General features: G+C 41.0%; 2 protein-coding genes across 2 annotated transcripts in view; one reads left to right on the top strand and one right to left on the bottom strand.

Moving 5' to 3' along the window:
• The window catches only part of LOC116235421 (uncharacterized), a 93,937-nt gene that overhangs the window by 43,928 nt on the left and 37,474 nt on the right, over window positions 1-12,535 (top strand). The gene's annotated exons all lie outside the window — the stretch shown is intronic.
• Window positions 741-8,221, bottom strand: FETUB (fetuin B). The gene is made up of 7 exons (XM_031603745.2): window positions 7,744-8,221; window positions 5,583-5,693; window positions 4,467-4,554; window positions 3,801-3,967; window positions 2,792-2,905; window positions 1,820-1,909; window positions 741-1,339 (listed from the first exon to the last, which is right to left on the bottom strand). The coding sequence occupies exons 1-7, from the start codon at window positions 7,963-7,965 to the stop codon at window positions 911-913; spliced, it is 1,221 nt and encodes a 406-aa protein (XP_031459605.1). The 5' UTR covers window positions 7,966-8,221; the 3' UTR covers window positions 741-910.

The following is a 12,535-nucleotide window of genomic DNA, read 5'->3' as shown; positions in this document are numbered from 1 at the left end:
AGAAAGGCATCAAATTAGGTAATTCATAACATAATTCCCTTAGTCATCTATTGTTTGCATATTGTTTGTTCTTTATTTTTCTTTTTGTTCTGTCCTTGTTCTGTGCTGTGCTCTTGTTCTGTTGTGACACTGATCATTTTCCTGACAGAGGCCTATGCATTTTTTATGGGTGAAACAGAAACACTGTGAATAAAGAGTATAAAATGTACAGTTCCTGCAAAATTAACCGCAGAAGTAAAAGTAAGGTTCTGTTCCCACTATAGAGAGTTTTGTCCTCGATTTTTGAGGGAAATGACAAATTGGTTTAATTATAAGGTTATATTATATAAGTATAGTGTAATATAATATTAAATAACATTTGTATAGGTGTCATATTATTTAGGTTAATTATAAGAGGTTAACCCATAAAGTAATAAGAAAACCCACTAGCTTTTAATTCTAAACAGTGTTGACATCCTCTTCTCCATTTATGCTCCATGACACAGAGCGTGGCTTAGTAAAGGCCCTGGGAGCATCCCCTCTCCCAGCAGTTTGGCTGCCAAGGCTCAGGGCTGGCTCAGCAGCACAGCTGGGGCTGCACCCCTTTCACCTCGATGAGTTTGGGGTAAGAGTCCCACACAGCACTGCAGAGCAGCCACAGCCAGGGCCGTCTCAGCCCTGTGAGGGCTTTTGCTCTCTATAGTTACCTTTATTCCACGTTCTGATGGGAAGAATTTAAGAATTAAGAGCCAAAGTACCCCCACTTACATTTCTTAGTAATCTATTCTTGTGTTTTTGTGAAACAGAGAACTCAAAAGACGAATACTTTAATAAGCAGTTTATTTGTTTAAAGATGTTGCACAAATGGGAAGACCGCCTTGTCAGTGTGGCTATTATTTTGTTGCAGGTAGTTAAGGTGACTGGGTGCCGACTAGACTCTGGCAAGCTTTCCAGTAAGCAAAGGATGTAGGATGAAATCTATCTGCTTAGCTTCTCCTGGACATGAGTCTGAAAGAGAAAGTTCTGCAGGGAAAGGGAGGATAACTGGTCCAGTGACTGGTTTGGTCAAGCCTGGTTTGTCTACGTGAGTCGTTTCTCCATCAGGGGCTGGTGGAGTAGACATACATTCTATAGCCTTAGGTAGAACTGGTTTTCTATCTTCCTGCTTGTTTTGACTTTCTCTTAGTTTATAAAATGAGATGTCCTCTGTTGAAGGGGGGAGAATTTTGACACAGCCCGTTGTTTTTCCTAGATGTAGGGAGAAAGGACTGGTTTCTGCAGGGAAAGCTTGTTGATGATTCTGACTGGATTCTTCAGGTCCCTGATTAGTTTGTAGTTTTCCTTCTTCAGTGACAGGATCCTAAATAAATAAAAAAAAAAAAAAAAAAAGGCAACAAATATCACATTTATTGAAGCTGTTACAATTTTTTTCCGATGTGAAGAAGCTCACCCTTTATCTACAATCCTGATTTGCAAAGACCAGCTGCAGAACAGAACCATGAGGGTCACACACATGGCACTTCCTCTTAAGCCAGTGTACAGTCTGGGTAACTATAGTTGGCCTTTTTTTTTGTTATTTAGTATTATTTCTTTGTAGATCATTCTGAGCACTGTCTCTGTGATAGATGCTGTACTCTCTTGCCTTTTTATCCACCTTGCAACAGTCTGCTTTATCACAAGAGAGATTTCTACCTGATTTGGCCTTATCACTTTCTTGAAGTCCCTATCTTTGTGCATTAGAAAATTTGAAATTGGTTGGGCTTTCAGGAGTTCAATTCTTTTTTTTGTAATGGAGAAAGGAGTGTTACTCTTGCATTATTAAGATTAGATTAAGAAATACCTGTCGGCTGTAGATTTCACAGGATATTGTGACGGTCTCCTTGTGTTCCATGTTACTGTTTACTACAGAGCCTTTGCAGAAACCCATTTGCTGGAAGAAGAAAATGCAAGTATTATTTTCATACTGTCGTGCAGATACTTAGCTCTTATCTTGTAAAATTGGTATTTATGAAAGGCTGAGTTGTTACAGCTTCTACATGTATTTGTAGGGATAAGCAGCTTGGGCAAACTTTTATTTTGGGATTGGCAAGCTTATAAAGGAAGGCAGCATTTTGAAAAAGGCTTTATGTTTACAAAGGAGGGTTAGGTAGCACAATAGTAAAAATAAGCTGTCTACTTAAGGTCTGTCTACAACAGCACACACAAGTTCTGCAGCAGAGTATCCCCATGGAAGCGAGGTGTGTAATAGAGCACAGTGTTGTTTCTCAGGCAGAAACAAATTCACATCATACTAATGAAAGAAGCCATGACAAGATGTTGCTTCTAACAACTGTGTGTTTACTGGACTGCAGATATGTATGACTTGGATCTCAGTTAAGACGAGACTTGAAATGGAACATCTCAGCAGCATGCTCATTTAATCTTTAGGTTTCCTTTGATATTTTTTTCCTTGGATGTTTTCCCCAACTGATTTAATTGTAGGGTGAATATATTCTTTGTGCTCCGTTTGCAATTTGTTGTCTGTATCTGCTTATTTGGAAAAAGTCCTTAAAAATGTTTCACTTTTGTAAAGCAGTGGCTACCCATTTTTTCTGGACTTACTTTTGTTTGTTTTGGTTTCCTTTATTCATAGACTAATAGGAAATAGTTTGGAACTTTTACTGATTTTTTTCCTGTACTTTAAAGTAGTTTGAATACATGCAAGCCAGGGCTGCAACCCATAAGAAAACTTCCATGGGTTTTGCTTCTTGTCTGCAGAGAACCAAAGGGTTAGGCCAAATATTCACTGAGGAATCACAGTATCTGTACTTACAGCTAATTCAGGTGAAAGAGGCTTGCAATTGGAGATGTCAGCAACTGGTTCCCCTTTGAGGCAGGATGTCTCCTGAATTACGAACTCCACAAAATGCGCCGGACCAATGACCCACTGTTAGTGACAGACCAGTGAGAATCCATTGAGAATCAGCCTGTATGTGTCTGTCAAGGGGCAGAAAAAGTCCTACAGACCTCGAAATTGATGTAGAACTCCTTTTAAGTGTGGGAAGAGCAGGCAGTGTTTGGATATTGCTACTGAAAATGATTTTTACCTGCGCTACTTTATTGCCTGATTATTTTTTTACTTCTTACAGATGCACAGTGCTATTAACTCATGGATTAGCCATAGTTCAAACAATTTTTTTTTTCCTGATAGGTTAGCATCCACACAGAACTGTAAATCCAAAGTCTGCTCAGTGTCTCACTGATCAATTCAGACTGCTTTAATGAAGAGGATCACTTTTTCCATTTTTTTTGAAAATGCAGGTACCTCTGGGTTGGAAACTTGATTAAATATTGCATTGTAGTACTATTTAACAAAGAGCAATATCCCCCCTGCTCTCTATATGTAATGAATTTAAGGAGGCTGGATATTACTCTCATAAACAGTATTTTGCCAGGAGATCTCTAATTCTCTATTATTCTAATATTCGTTTTAAACCAGGCTTAATGTAATTTAGTGTATGACAAATCTGTGTAAGAAGGGATGACTGTGCTTTATTAAATATGTTCTAGTAGGGAGCCGTTAATATACGGTGATGATGGAAGGAAGAGCCCACAGTGAAGCATTCCTAGATTTTTGGAATGTCAATCTTCAGTTTTACAAAAAGTTCCTTTTGTAACTGATGGAGTCAAAATCTTGGATCAGTGCAGATCCTTATTTCCCAGGAGAATTCTCCATGGAAGGTAATCTCAGTGCTATACATATACAGCTTCTAAACAAACTGTAAGATGTAACAAATCATATTTCTTGACAGCTAAAGCAAGTCATATGAGCCTTGGCTTACCTGCATTGAAGCTCTTGTGACATTGAGGACAGAAAAATAATGAGTTTGTTCACTCTCTTCATTGAACTTGGCAAGGCTTTTAACAGCAGTCTCCAAATATTTGGGCTCAGTTGGACAGCCATCAAGTGGGCAGTCAGGACATACTTCCCAAATATATCCGGGTGGAACTTTTTTATTCAAACAAAAAATGCCATTAGAGAGGAATTCTCAGAACCGTAGGAACACGCTGGCAGTGTAGGCCACTCCAAATGCATCTGTGCCCCCCCACCCATCTTAACTACAGAGCAGCAATACGTTCATGGTTTCACTCTGCGTTTTTGAAAATGCCATTGGATTCAGAGACACTTCAGAAAAAAGCTCAGGCTGCTGAGAGTGGGCTTGCTGTTCTTACTTGCCCTTCACAAACCCATGAAAATACTCTTTGGGACAGAGGATAAAAGCCCAAATAGAAGCCATGGGTTTCCCAAATGTGAAAACAGCAATTCTCTGCATTGCTTTGTGCTGCAGGACTGCTCTGGCCTTAAGATCACCGACCTGAGAAAAATAGGTCAGGTGAAAGCTAATGGAGACACTGCGTTGCCATAATTACAACTAAAATGCAAATACTAGATGGCTAGCTACTTTTCCAGTCCTTTTTAAAAGTGGGTGTAATAAATAAAGACATACCTGGCTGCAAATTGCACTCGTAAGTATTCAGATGAGCAATTTTTCTTGGCTGATTAATGTAGATAATTGCTTTGCATTGACCATAAACCTAAAACAATGTAAACATGCAGAAACAATTAACCTTTAGCAGCCTTCGCAGTGATAGAGAGTGAGCTGTTAGTTTTCTTCTCACAGTCATGAAATACTTTTCAAGAAGAAAACTGTGTTGATATTCAAATGGGGCCAAAACACGTTTCTCTTCTGAATATACCTTTAGAAATAAAAACTCAGATCTTCCCCTGGTGTCAGTTCTGATTCACACTTGTGCAGTATTTGTCTGCAGGATGCAGGGCTGCTCTTCTGCAGGCTGAGAACTGCCCACGTGTGAGAGAGCACCTTGCCCAGCCTGTACCCTGCCATCCAGTCCCTTGTATCCCTGCTTTCTTCTCCCTGCTCTGCTCATAGCAAGAAAGTAGAGCGATCTGAACAACCCTAAATAAGTTTTGTGGTACAGGAATGCCACCCTTGCACACCAAGAAACACTGACTTTGCCAGAATATAAATGCTGACCTATTAATATCGTTTTACCTTTATGTTTGAAAGTCAAATTTATGTTCTCAGTGTGTTTCTTAAATAAAATCAGGACCTCTAGGACAAATTTTTGTCACTTGTAGTAACAGTCATAAATCACTTTGTCTTTGCAGCTTATCTTGCTGGGCTTTCTGTTTTCTCCCCTTTCCAACATAATTTTTTGCAAAGTTGTTGAAATAAAAGTAGAATTAAAGCAAACTAAAAATCCCATGTTATATAAAAGCAAATTTCTTTTATTCTCTTCTTGACAGTCTGTCTTTAGCCCTCTTACAGGGCTAAATAGTGCCCCAGCATAGCTGTTTAGCTCTATCTGCTTATTAGTTATGATCAAAAATTTTCTTTCAATTTTCATTTTATAAAATCTTACCTCTCTACAAACCGACTAGAAAGTGCAGAGGAAAACTGTGAACCTTAAAAATGAGATTTGATTTTATCTTACCAAAACTCTGCTGTCTACTGATAATGCACGCGTAGGGATTTTGCTGCCTTTAGCAGCACCTGGGTAACACTCGTACCTGAGATTAAATATGAAAATAAAATCCTTACACTTGTATGAGCCGGTCTGACCGTGCACTTCTTCCACAACTGTTTGCTGAGCACGTGGCATTCGGTATCCACTACATCCAGAATGAGATAGAAAACAGAACCAGTGATCTCCTGAGCACAAGAAAAGAACGGGTCTTATCGCAGTTGTGTACTGAACACAAATAAAGAACTTACATGTGTGCCAGCTGCACTTTTAGACTGAGATTATGTCCTAATTGAAGAGGGAGATAAAACTAAATGAATTGATTTTACTGGTTTATGGAGAAAAGAAACCACTTTATGGCGCAAGAGTCTTGTAGAAGTCTGGGGCCAATGTCTGTACCATTGTGACACGGTATTTCCTGTTTCCTGTTTCTCTCTTGTATAATACCAGCTCTACTACTCTGGTTATTATGAGGTGATTATAAAATCTACACATCTTTTTGTCTACCTGCTTTGGTATGCATCATTCTCCTCTGGGGAAAGGATAATTTGGGGTTTATTCAGAGCTCAGCAGATCTCTGAAGGTTTCATTATCCTTCTTTTAATTTTCATAAAAAGACTGCTATGCAAGGGCCTTTTGATATCTGCTTGCTTCTGAATAAAGGCTCGTATCTTTTCTGCTCCCACAAAAAGATCCCCTCCTCAATGCTGCTGATGCACTGATACACGCAGTACTGCTGTGCCACGTGTGCTGGGAAGCTTGGGAGCCAGAAGAGATTTGGCAGCAGCACAGAATTGATTGCCTCTGTGGCAGGATGTTCTGGTGCAAGGGGAAGGAATGAAGTATTTTGGCATGATTTGTAATTTTGGTTAAGTGGCTGTTATTGAAGTTAATCATGAGTATCGTGTATGAAAGAAGGCTCTGTCCTACTTACATGTAAGTTAATAGCAGATGGCTTATTAGTTTCAATTAGAGCCACAAGTTGCTTAAGGGCAGATTAGAATTCGAAGTCATTTTGAAAATGTATTTATCCTAAGTACTGGCTAAAAAAGTGGGAGGAAGGAACTTGGACTGATTAAATATACATATATATTTCTTGAAAATTTTGAGGTGCATTGAAGGTTGCATAATGTTGTTACTGCTGATGATTATCCCTGACATAGCCAACTGCTTATTATGTACTCTGTTCCAGCAGGAGCAAGATTGTGACAAAGGGCTTAGATTGCCTAGTGTGTTATTACAGTGTCTCAAAACACCTTATTTGTAGGATAAGCTTATTAGATGCTTGCACAAAATAATAGAAGTAAATTAAACTCCCGAATTAAAAAAGAACAAACTGTGCCCTAATTAAATAAGTTAAGATTCTAGGGAATTAAGTGACAGACCAAATCCCAAGCAAGGCCCAGAATCCCCTTGTGCTGATCTGGACTTGGCATGGATGAAGGGAGAAGCAAGGAGACAAACAGTGGTTTAGAGCATGTCTGCACCCAGCTTTGGTGGCAGGACTGGGGGGCACCAACTCCATGAGCGGCAGTGTGGGCTCTGGGCCAACCCACAGGTGTCTTATGTGGAAACAGGGCTCAGAAGAGCTGACCCAGTGCTTTATGCACTTGGGCCTGGTGCAGTCATTTAAGGTTATCCCTTGCTAGTGCCAGTAGCTTCATCTGTCATTACACAAAATAGTATTAAACTAAGCATGCACAGGGAAATGAAACATTTGAGGATACGTATTCCCTGTTGTTCCCTGTAATTCTTGCAGTTGAACTGTTTTTGGGTTTCTTCTGCAGAATGAGTCATCATTTAGAGATGTGCAAAGGAATTCCCTGGTCCCAAGCTGGTTGTATTTCCACCCGTTAGTACTCACATCTTTTGTGCAAAATGTGTGGTGACTTATTAGCTCTTGCACTCCAACTGCTCAAGGCAGTGGGGAGAAGGTGTAATATGAAATTAAATCCAAGTAGTGGTGTTTCATATCAAATCGGAACTGATGCCTGGAGCTATTCCAGGGGCAGGCGGTGGAGAATCATGCCTGAGCTTTGCTTTCTAATTGCCCACAGTGGTGATGAAACTGTTTCTATTCATCTGTGCATAAAGGTGACATGGCCCCTGCAGTCCTGTGAACGTAGATTTACATTTGTCTCAGGATATTTTGCGGTTCAAATAACTATTGCTGGGGAATAACGACAGACACAGGGCTCTTCGTGAGAGAGACAGATGTAGAACAAGCAGTAAACTTACCTGAGGGTGTTCTCTGACACTGAGAATGCGATAGAGGCTGAGGATGTAGCCCTCTGTTCGGTCGGCATTGATCTGGCGAAGGGCCAGGTCTGCAGCCTCCTCCACTGCAGCATCATGGCAGGTGGGGGAGAGCAGCACGCCTGGCAGCTCTCTGGCAGGAGGAGTGGCAGCCCAGGAGCAAAGCGCCTGCGTGCCAAAGAGCACCGACATAAGTAAAAGCATTCTGCTTAGAAAAAGCAGTGCAGCAGATCAGAATGGCGAGTTGGTACAGAAGAGCTGAGAGCTGTGTGAGATAGCCGGCTTTGTAATGGAACTGTGTCTTTATAAACTTGTGTCCTCTCTTTATTACGTACTGCACATCACCTTTAAACCTATAGCTACGATTGCAAACACTAAGTCAATGATTACAAGGTTTTATGTAAGCGCTGTGGCTCTCTCTGAGAGCAGAGAGCACTTTTTCCTTCTGCCTTTACAACTCCAGTTCAGACATTGATGGGCAGATCGCATAACTTTGACCTCATCACAAGGCACAAGAACATACAGAGAAAGCTGCTTTCTTAAGGAACCAGCTGTCCTTAAATAAAAACCTGCATACAGCACAGCTCTGGCTCCAGCTCTGTTCTGTCAGTGGTCAGGTTTTCTTCCAAGTAAAACAATGACAGAGGTCTCATTGGTTTGAGTGGAAGTGGGGTAAGAGTCAAGAGGTTGACGGATTTCATACCTGGCATTTCTATTTGTTAACTTCTAATTGTAAACAAATATACCAACTCTTTAAGTTATATATTGTCAACTTGGAACTTTGCAGGAAAAGAAAGGTCAGTCTGGATTCATTCTCTGAGTATTTCTACTCACTTGGATACCTGCAAATTATTGTTAAACCTTAGCCACGGCCAAGCAAGCAAAATGCAATCCATGTCCATGCAAGAGGCGTGTGGATGAGTGGCCTGCTCAAGCCATTACATACATACAACATGACAGCAAGGTAATGTAAAAAGACTTAACAGTTTCATCATGGTGTCTGCTTTTAACCAGGAATTTCCCTTGTCTTTGTCTGGGACTTAGCAACCACTGTAATTGCAAATAGTAGCAGAGATGTGGTAAGCTGAGATTTGTTCTTGCCCCAAAGGCTTCGCTTCTTTTGGTGGAGTGCTCCAAAATAAGCCACACTGAGAGGCTGGAGGAAACAGTAAATGAAGCAGGATTGCCAAAACATTGCTGGGTGAACACTCCATTTGTTCCCTCGCAATGTCTTGACTCCTCTTTTGTTGCTGGAACTCTCAATTTATAGACACTTACCAGGTATTTGATTCCCTGAGCCTTTCCTGTTTCATTCCATCTTCTCCCGCCATCTGACTTTGTTCTTACTGCCCCATTGAGCAGAACACTTCCTGAACTTGTCATCCTTCCACATTACTTCTGATACCAAATAGCAGGTGCTGTTCTCTTTTTTTTACCTCCTCTAACCTTAACTTCCAGCTGCTGCTTCCAGCTCCTGCCTGGCAGGGGCTAGTTTTGTAATCCTGTGGGTTTAGAGGCAGGTACATTTGCACATGGTCTCCCTCCTCCTACTGTATCTGTCTGCATTTCTATATCCTACTAGTTACTACTGCATTTCTGTATCCTACTGCATTTCTATTGTCTGAGAACAAGCTTAGAGGTGAGTGAAGAGCTGTCTGAAGTTATATGCTGAGAGGGGAGTTAAAAAAAAAAAAAAAAAAAGTTACAGACCTGGGGCTGGTTGTGCTTATCTCAAAGGAGAAAATCTAACAGAATAAAAATGCAAAACTTTTTAGAGGAAGTGTATAATGTAAACTAGAGGAAGAATTTCATTTGATTTCATGTAACCAGTTCTTTCCTCCTCTCTCACTCTTTTTTTTCATCTGTCTTTAAATTATTCTTTTTGAGTCAAGAAAAATGTATATCCAGTTGGTTGCCAGTGCACATCATAGCTGCACAGCCCTGCCAGAATTAGTCCAGAGAATTCTCTGTGAACTGCAGCTGTTCATCCTGTAACTGTGCCTTAGCCAGATGATTTAAGACCTCACTTTTATGTCTTGTTCAGTGTTACTCTCTTCCTTATACTGTATGGTGAAAATTGGCTCAAGAGTCCTTGCTACTTAATATTTAGTTCCCTGGCTTCTTTCCTCTGACCACTGCTACAGCCTGCTCCAGTTTAAACTGAAGGAAGCCACTGGAGTATCATAAGCCTGTGGCTAGAGGCCTGAACAACAAAGGAAATTGGTCAGCGGTGTCACCATTTTAATTATTTTAGCACTACTCAGTGCTCTGCTTTTATTCCTTTTCAGCAACATTAAATAATACAGTCCTGATGTGACTGAGGGCTGTGACTCGGGGGGAACCCATTCACTGACTTGGTGGCTGCCCCCTTATATTGCACAGCACATGCTCAGCTGTGCAGGCTTATCATTTCCTTTGACTTATCCCCTCACTGCTGAATTTGGAGGTTAATTTGCCAGCTAAGAGGCTGCTCTGTGGTCACTATTGATTCTCAAGTGATTTGCTGAGTACAGATGAAAAAGGGTCGTGGAAAATTCAGCCTGGAAAGAATTTAGTTTGAAATGACAGTGGTGTGCTATGTGGCTAACCTGCCAGGAGCTCCATGCTTGACAGGGCTGTGAGCAGCCATACACAGCTCACCTGTTGGCCTGAGGGCCTGGAGAAGTGACAACTACCATTATATGGGGAGTGCCCCAGGACGAGTTAATAGCACTCCAGCGAGAGGCAGTCCTGCATTATTTCACCTTGAAAGAATATCAGAAGCAGGGTAACCATTTTCCTGGTCCTTATCTTCAGTCATGGGAGGCTCTATGATCACAGCTATCTGTTGTAAGATACTATTTACCTTTAGTCTTGCATCTATATCGAGTGAGGAAGTAAGAATGCTAGGGATGCACAAAATTGTCTCTATTTAACACTTGTTGTAAAGATATTTTGTTTTAAATTTATAGATTGTTGGTAGTATAAAGAATCTCCGGTCATTAGCCCAGCGGCATTCCAAATATTTTCCTCAGCAAGATCTCTCAGCAGGATCTATCACAGGGAATGTCCACAGGAAGGTGAGTGGGATTATACATACATCCAGGAAGACCTGCAAGAACACTGGGGCTGGAACGCTTCTAAGAATACTTTGGTTGGTGGCAGAGATGGAAAACTCCGCAGGACCAAAGAGGCTGCTAGACTGAGCCACCTCAAATGTCACCATTTGCTTTTCAAACTCAGGGTGAGGGCTAATGTACAGACTGTATCCTGGGGGAAAGGGATACAAGGGATGAGTGTTGAGAAACACTGCTGTAGCCATAGTACAGGAACAGCAGAAGCAGCAATGCGGACGCGCTCACATTGTTCCTTGTGCCTGGGAATGCTTCCCCTGCGGCTAAAGCATAATAACTCATTTTCTTTATCCTTAGAGTGCATGGCATTTCTATGGAGATGGGTGCCAGTTAGTACTGGCTGTGTTGGTGCCTCTTATAATGAGGAATTGTTATATCCCTGACTCTGTTCTTTGTACTCTTCCTCCCACTGGAAAGGAAAAAATTTCTCTGTTCAAGTAGCTGACCTCAAAACATGGACACAGCTGGGAAATCTGTGCATGTCCAGGCAAAGCAGCACATGAAGTACATATGCTTTAGCAAAACAGAGTTTGAAAACGCTGAAAAGCATTGTCAGTCAGTGAAGCAGACCTGACAAAACTATTCAGCCTGCGTTTCAGGAAGGCGAGCATTTGTATTTTATATATTGCCATTTAATAGTGCTCATTGCCCAGAGAATCTATTAGTGAATGCTGGATCTGTTACTAAGATCCAAGGGCATGAATACAGGACTATACTGAAGGGAAACGAAGTCACTGCTTCAAAAATGTTATGGAAAATGTGTCCTTAGGAGGACCAGTGTTAAGGGGAGAAATGGTGTGCAGTTACGGGCTGGAATCACAGGAGAGTGCAGAGTGATTCTGCTATTCTTTTTTATTAATTTTAGGGAAGAAATTAGTGGTTAAACCAGGTGTAAGAGAACATCCATCAAGCATGGAGGCTGTGGATGCTCTGCTACGTACCCTTGCTTTGTGTGGTTGTAAAATGCAAAAGAAAATGAAGCATTTCTTGATTCCAAAGATCCTTGTTGGTAGGGAACTCTTTTATAAACTTGCTGTTTCTGCCAATGAAGAATTTTCTGAGTCTGGAAAACACTGTCTCATATAACTTAGTGCTGACTCCATTATATACAAGACAATTTGTTTGGTTTGCTTAAGGCAATTCCTAGTTTTAAAAAGCCAAAAGCTATGAAATCTATTTGTTCAGACTAGTTAGAAACCAGGTCTTCTGCATCTGAAGTCATAGTAGTGAGGATCTGAAGTATACTAATGCAGACTGAAATAGTAGCCATTTCATTAGTCCTCTTCTGTATGCTGTGCAGTGGAGATGGGCAGACAGATCACCTTACCACCTCAGAAATTGTGTGCAGCTCAGTACTAGCAATTTTTAAATAGATGCCTGCATGCTGAACATGGGGGAATCTTGCAACACCCTGCTTGCAAGAACCCGTTTCTGAAAGGTGGGAGCTGCTGCCTCAGAGAGAAGAGCTTGTTGGTGTTATGCTGCCATCAAGTAATCCTATGGCATACAGAATCTGGGTTGATTTTCCCTTTTTTTTCTTTTTTTTTCCCTCCACATTCCCAGTGTGAGTGTGTAAGTCTTTACCTTTCCCCATTGACACAGTGGAGCAGAAGCTGTATAGCAACCTGTTGCACTGTCACCAAGAACAAATGTTAGTTATC

The sequence above is a fragment of the Phasianus colchicus genome, chromosome 10, assembly GCF_987193195.1.
Source record: "Phasianus colchicus chromosome 10, bPhaCol1.hap1.1, whole genome shotgun sequence".
NCBI classification, from domain to species: domain Eukaryota; kingdom Metazoa; phylum Chordata; class Aves; order Galliformes; family Phasianidae; genus Phasianus; species Phasianus colchicus.
The sequence above is the reverse complement of the archived record's forward strand: the minus strand, read 5'-3'. Positions and strand labels throughout refer to the sequence as shown.

Excerpts from the sequence above, each read along its gene's own strand:
- FETUB (XM_031603745.2), bottom strand. The coding sequence starts at position 7,965 with ATGCTTTTACTTATGTCGGTGCTCTTTGGCACGCAGGCGCTTTGCTCC. Across the intron at positions 2,906-3,800 it reads TCACAAGAGCTTCAATGCAG|TGGGTCATTGGTCCGGCGCA; the intron begins GTAAGCCAAGGC and ends TGTCACTAACAG. Across the intron at positions 1,340-1,819 it reads GTGAAATCTACAGCCGACAG|GATCCTGTCACTGAAGAAGG; the intron begins GTATTTCTTAAT and ends TTATTTATTTAG.